The 6,790-nt window shown below is 46.8% G+C and overlaps 1 protein-coding gene across 1 annotated transcript; it reads right to left on the bottom strand.

The window, feature by feature from the left end:
* Positions 1–2,849: 2,849 nt before the first annotated feature.
* Positions 2,850–6,382, bottom strand: PV09_09722 (uncharacterized protein). Its single transcript, XM_016363835.1, has 6 exons — positions 6,043–6,382; positions 5,667–5,976; positions 4,868–5,618; positions 4,792–4,817; positions 4,019–4,740; positions 2,850–3,967 (listed from the first exon to the last, which is right to left on the bottom strand). Exons 1-6 carry the CDS (start codon positions 6,072–6,074, stop codon positions 3,157–3,159), a joined length of 2,652 nt encoding a protein of 883 aa, XP_016208339.1. The 5' UTR covers positions 6,075–6,382; the 3' UTR covers positions 2,850–3,156.
* Between the last annotated feature and the right edge of the window lie 408 nt (positions 6,383–6,790).

Raw genomic sequence — 6,790 nt, 5'->3', positions numbered from 1 at the left:
TCATACCATTCTAAGTCACAAACGTAACTATCTTATTATATTCCTTCCTTAATAAGCTCTGGTTATACATTGTTCCCTTGCTCTAGGAAGCTAATCCCTTCCGAAGTGGCTTACATTGGTGAAGCCAGCCGGTATTGGGAAAGTATTCCTAACACAAACCAAGCACTTTCTGCTCGAAAGAAGCGTCAAACACGGAGGATTCAAAAGCAAGGTGCCTTAACAAAAGCACAAGGTATTAGTTTATGAGGATCAAGTTAATAGCCAAATTGAGCAAGAAATACAAGGCTGTTAGGAATACTTTCCCAGTACCGACTAGCTTCACTAATGTAAGCCACTTCGGAAGGGTTTAGCTTCCTAGAGCAAAGGAACAAGATATAACCAGAGCTTATTATGGAAGGAATATAATAAGATAGTTATGTTTATGATTTAGAATAGCATGAGCTTCAAGAGTATGAGAATGTATTCAAACTAACTACTAGATAAACTAGACAGTTGAATTACGGAGAGCTGTAGTGAAGGTAGGGACAGGACATTTTTATAGATATAAGAAACCTGGTGATCATTCTGATCATTCTGATCAGACTGATCACAGACTGCATTCTTGATTCGTCCATTTCCTTTGGGCGAATCGCAATCCTTCACTTATGCAAGTCGATCACCTTGATCAAAAATGATCAACATGATCGCTTCTTCACGTGATTCCTATGTTACCCTGTAACAAAGGCCTCAGGGTGGTGGTGCAGTGCGTCATCTATACCACTGCAGCAGATGTGGTGAGCCAGGTCATAGGATTAATCAGTGTTCCCAATAATAAAATGTATATATAGATTATTATTTTATTATCCTATAGCTAATTTAACATGGTGTTGTGAAGTTATTGCTTCAAATGGTGCATGATGGTGGGGCGAACCGGCCACTCGCTTATATGGGCCCCTCGCTTATAATGGACGTTACCCAAGTATCCTCTCCAGAACGTCTGTGGTGACGGCGCAGCGTAGCCGCTACGCCGCTTTTCCAGCCAGTACATCGCAGCGCAGATGAATAGAGCAATAGCCGCGATCCCAACGATTTCTACGCCGGCGATTGCGCCGCCGGAAACGCCGCGTCTAGCTTAGCTGGACGCGGACCTGCTTGCAGCCGAGCTGGCAAGGGTTGATAAAGTAGCGCTGGCGGAGCATTCGCTACTCAGACGCTCAGATTCGAACGAAGCGGAAACCGAGGACCACAAACTACACTGCCGCGGAGTCAGTCGATTGAAAGCGAACATAGAACACCGGAGCAGTGATGGAAAGCTGTCAGCTTGCAGTGACTGTTAGTAAATAAGACTGCGTTATCACGCACTGCGATGCCATTACATCGCCCTCCGTCACGTACTAGGACGAGGTCGAGAAATTCACTTCCGTCTCGGTCCAAACCGAAGAGGGTGTGATGACCTGGCCAGCAACCGACATCGTTACATAATGCTGCTCATATAGCAAAACGACACAGAATTCGGTCTGCATCGGGTTGCTTTCATCGCCTGTTCAACCAATGAGACTGTTGCCGTAAATGTAAGACCTTGTCCGAAAGCGAAGACAGTGTGAGAAGATTTACCTCGAGCAGCACCTGTGCTGTGTCTCTATAGTCTGATTACTGGTAGAGTTTACGTCCTCAATGATTACGCGATATCCCGATGGATAAGTGCCCGGCGAGAACCTCTCATATCTTGAGTATGGGTAGCATTGAGGAAGTTCAGTTAGTGCCACAGTCAATGTTTTCGTTGATTCGATCGCATACGCATTTGTCAAGCAGCTGGCCGGCGGAATAAAAATCGTGGTCAAAAGAAAACCACCCGTGCTGATAGGTGAAACAGAATGGGTATAGATAATTACCGCGCCGGTAACAATGTTTGCCGAAACCTTTGTCATGACCTTCATTGTGTTGGCCTCGGTAGATACTACCGTTGGTTTAGTTAGCACAAGTGCCGGGATTATCGTGGCATCTCTCCAAAACGGTTTAAGAAACACCACGATAGTGGCTTTGATTGTTTGTGTCGAAATCTCGCAGCTCGCAACTTTATCAATGCTGAGATTTGCTCCCTGCACAATGCTTATGCTACTTTTAGTGACTCGGCAAACCTGCAGAATCCTTCGTTCGTATTCATGCACTTTTTTCGCTTCTTTGCTGAAAGACAATAAAGGCTGATAGTAAGTGTTGACCTTCGCGAGGACGGGTTCAACCCCCTTGGACGGCGGTCAGGAAACCCTTCCCGCACTTATTTTGCGAACGAAACTGAGAGCGAACCATTTCTTGAGGGACGATGCAACTCGCTTCAATTGCCGTCGACCTAAGTTCAAATCCGGCGTCATTTCTGCGCAGCTAATGACAATCTCTGACGCCTTTCGACAAAGCAGCAGACCTAGGAAAGGGAGAGAAAAAGAGGGGGGAAGCAAGAAAAGAAAACACAAGCTATTGTGTGACGCTGGGAAAAAAGTCGATTTCTTGTCACTGGATCAACAAAAGGAAACAAGCTGTCTTGCATTCAAGAGTCATGGTCCCAGCCTGCTGATGGTACTTAGAGCGCTCCAGGCTTGAAGGGGTTCCATAATGTTACGCAGTAGAACTCTTTCCTCTTGATGGTCATCTCCTCGATATACATACATACTGGCACTGTCATCCATCCACAAGTTCCCCTCTCGTCGCTACCCCTTTGGCCATGACACGCTCTTGGACCCAAGATGGTCCCTTAAACTGATGTCACCCCGTTACAAGTCATAGGTATGATTGCTGCACTATCTAGATGTATACTGAAGGCAAGCAGTTGCATGGAAAGAGGAAGGGAAAGGCGAATATAATGAACTATGATTGCGGTGCTTGATGAGTGCGCTATGGATCATGTGATCCGTTGCTTCGCGTCGTTCATACTTGTTCGCAGTATTATTAGATCGACAATTGTTAACACGAAAACAGACCGCTTTATCATACAAAATCTCTAAATTCAGATCACGGAAGAGCTCCCCTTACAGGAGATATTTGAATTTTATCGTTTATTCAGATCATTTACCTCAAAATCTGTGTTTCTTGCATGTGGGTTTGATGTGCATGGCATCAGCTACCGCTTCCAAGACAAGACCAAAATCACAACCTTGTGAAGAAAATCTTATGTGTTCCATGCAGTCATTGCAGATAACCGTGTGCCTTAAGCCACTCTCTAACGAGAGCCTCGTCCCTCTCCTTGTAATTCGCCGCTCCGTGGATGGTATCCTTCACAACGCCAAGGCCACGATCGTACCCTCTCTGATCCTTGCCCTCAAAGAACTTTTCTATATCTTGTTCGACTGCAAAGCTCGAATGCTTATTCAAAGCTGACCGCAAAAAGCGTTCCAACACGACCATATTGCCACTCAAGCTGGCAAAGACCTTCTCCTCCCAATTGTTCTTGATGTACTCCCAAAGCGCGAGGCGGGTCTTTCCGTTTGCAGCAAGCGCAATTGCAGGTGAATGGCGATCCTGCACAGCAACTTTGTCCGAGAACGTGAAGTCGAGGTACTCTGTAGCAAGCTCTGACGTTTGAACACGACCGAGAGCTTGAAGTGCGATTTCTTTGCCGTCAACGGAAGTAGTGGTTAAGTAAAAGTTCTTCACCGCTTCATAGGCGTCTTTTCTACCGTGGGTAACGCAGATACGGAAAATGGGGGAGCGCAGGCTCGGGTGTATGGCAGCTTGATCGCCGGCATTAAAGGAATTAAAACGCTTGGTAGCTTCGGTAATTGTGGGCTGGTGACCAGACATTCCAGCTTGAGCGATGAGCAGAGCACGTAGCTGGCCCGTCAGTAGGTCTTCATTGGGGGCGAACTCCCAGCCGATCTTTTCTACAGCAGGCGTGAGAAGCTTAAGAGTAAAGATCCTGAGGCCATTCGAGATATCCTGCACATCGCTGAAGATCGAACGAATGTTACCGAGTGCGGTTATAATCTGCTGCCAGACACTACACTTTGTTAGAATGACCATCACTGCAACATGCCGAGTTGATACGCACAGATACTGTTTCTCATCTTGAAACTGTTCCACTAGGGCTAAAAATGCGGCAGTTGTTCCGTCTCCAGACTGAGCAAGAGCTGCAACATCGCCTATTAGACCGATGCGATCTTCTACTGATAGTGAGTGACGTTTTTCGCCGAGCCTGGTAAGATGAGCGGGAGGATAGTTCGTCCTATAGAATCCGGTTTGGTCTGCGTTTATTTTGTAGAATCCCTCGTCAATGTCTCGAACTGTAGTTTCCTTCTCTGTCAATGCGGTATGCAATATTTTTTTAGTTGATGCAGTAAACTTGATGCCTAGAGGGATCCACCAAATGGTCTCATCTTCCTCGGGTTTAATGTCGCCAGAAATCAGGAAGCGAGACTGTCTGACGCCGATCTGACCCAGTTCTTCTGCAAGGGTAACAACCGGAAATCCGATCTTTCGGATCCATGGATCCATGAAGGCGTCGACATCTTGACCAGATGCTTCACTGAGGGCCGACCATAAGTCACTAGTTCTAGCATTGGAAAACTGATGCCTTTTCAAATAGTTAGAAACACCTAGCAAGAAGGTTTCATTGCCGAGATGGGAGCTAAGCATGCGAATGACCGACGAGCCTTTAAGATAGCTAATATGATCAAATATTTGATCCACCTCAAGAGCATCCCGTACTGGTACTTCGATCGGATGTGAGTTGCGGATGGAGTCGAGACCAAACGCTGTTTGCAGAGATTCAGACTAGCTTCTCAGTCAGTTCATCTGCGGACTACCTTTTTGCATGGAGCGTACGACAAACTGTGACCAAACTGCCCATTCTGTGAAGTGTTAGCAAAATTATGCCAGTGGTTTTATGTGATTCATGCACCTGGGTGGAGATGATCAATGGCCAGCCAGCCGACCCACGTAGCGAATCCCTCATTGAGCCACAGCTCATTCCACCAATCCATTGTCACCAAGTTACCAAACCACTGGTGGGCCAATTCATGAGCGACGACATAGGCAACCCTGTTCTTATAGCGCTGATCGGACTGCTTCTCATCAAATAGGACAGCAGTAGTACGATAGGTTACGAGACCCCAGTTCTCCATGGCGCCATGCGAGAACTCATGAACAGCCAGTAAATCTGACTTTGGCAAAGGATAATCTATGCGAAAGATTTCAGAAAAGTAGTCGATGATTTTAGGAGCGTGCTCTAAAGCATATCGGCCTTGTTCCTCAAGACCACGCGTTGTGTAGACGCGCACCGGTAGGTTTTTGCCGTTGTACTTGCGCTTCGTGAAGTCTTCGACATACTCAAAGTCGCCAACAGCCCACGCAAGCAGATACGTGCTCATAATTGGGGTCGTGTCGAACGAGACAATCTTCAAGCCATTCTTGCTTCCTTTCTTGGTCTCCTTCACGGGCATATTGCTCAGCGCTACCTGGTCATCCGGAATCTCGATTTCAAAGTCGAAGGTGGCCTTCAAGTTTGGCTCGTCGAAGCACGGAAATGCTCGGCGGGCGTCACAAGACTCAAATTGCGTGCTTAACATATAATGGTACTCTTCATCACGAGGTACTGACTTAGCAGCCGCGACAGCAGGCTTGTACTTGGATCGGTAGAACCCAGCCATGAGCTTATATTATTAGCGCTTGATCGACCTAATTGTGCCATGCAAACATACATTGTTAATGATTCCCTGAAAAGTGATGTCCAGCCAGGCTTTTTGTGCAGTTGGAAATTCATCGTCGAACGACAAGGTGGCTCGCTGTCTTTGCACGTCATAAGAAACGCTAGAAGCTTTAGCAGATGTCTCGGACTTCGTATGTTCAGTTGACAGCTCGGCACTGTGAATTTTTAGCTGGTTTGTGTTGAGCACAATCTCCCTTGCACGCCTCTTGATCTCAAGCGCAATTTTGACGCGACCTTGGTAGCTCCAATTTCCTAGAAATTCAAGACTATGAATGGAAAGACTATAGTGGACCGGTTTGACGCTACATGGAATCTCAACAGTTAGCACACGAATTTTTTCCCGGCCGGTAGCTAGAGAGTCCGCTTACGTGTCTGGTAAGATATCACGGTCGGAGGCCATCCTGCAAGCATGCAAGTCGTAGCTACAAGGTCGTACCTGCTCACTGAATTGATTCGCACGTGCGAAAGGAACTTGTGGAGTTGCAGTTGTTGAATGCGGCGTGAGATGAAACTTGGTGTAAGATGCACGAAACTTGCAGGCGAGATGGAGCTGAACATTCGTGTTGCTGCTTCCCTCCAAATCGCTGCGGCGACTCTTCTCCACATCATGTACTGTCGAATCCCACGCCGCTAGATGATAGACAGGCAATACGCCGGCGAAGAACCCGATCGGAGTACTGCCCTCTTCTTCATCTGTTGATGCTTGTGATGGATCTTCTCATATAACGCGCTTTGCATCGGATCGGAGTTCGGAGCAAGGGTTAGGAGTCACTTCGGCCGACGCTCTGATTTGCAAAACCTGATTATACCTCTCCACACAAATTTGAACGCATTTCGAATTATACACAGTGTTCGAGACTGGAGACGCTGACGAAAACTCACGACACGTCTTAGTTCTGCAGGAAGAATTTCTACATTTCACTGCTGCCTCCGATAGAGACGCACAGCGTCAATTTTCAATGGTGTGCGACAACGTATTGCGACATCAGGGATTCCCAGTATTATGAGACGAGAATTACGAGCTTCTCCATATCGCCCACCCGTAAGACTAAGCAGCAAATGAAATAAATTTCATGAACGTATCTTACTAGTTATCCGCTCGTGGAAGACGGTCAA

This window comes from Verruconis gallopava, assembly GCF_000836295.1.
Source record: "Verruconis gallopava strain CBS 43764 unplaced genomic scaffold supercont1.146, whole genome shotgun sequence".
NCBI lineage: Eukaryota > Fungi > Ascomycota > Dothideomycetes > Venturiales > Sympoventuriaceae > Verruconis > Verruconis gallopava.
Note: the sequence above shows the minus strand (reverse complement) of the source record. Positions and strands in the feature narration are given on the sequence as shown.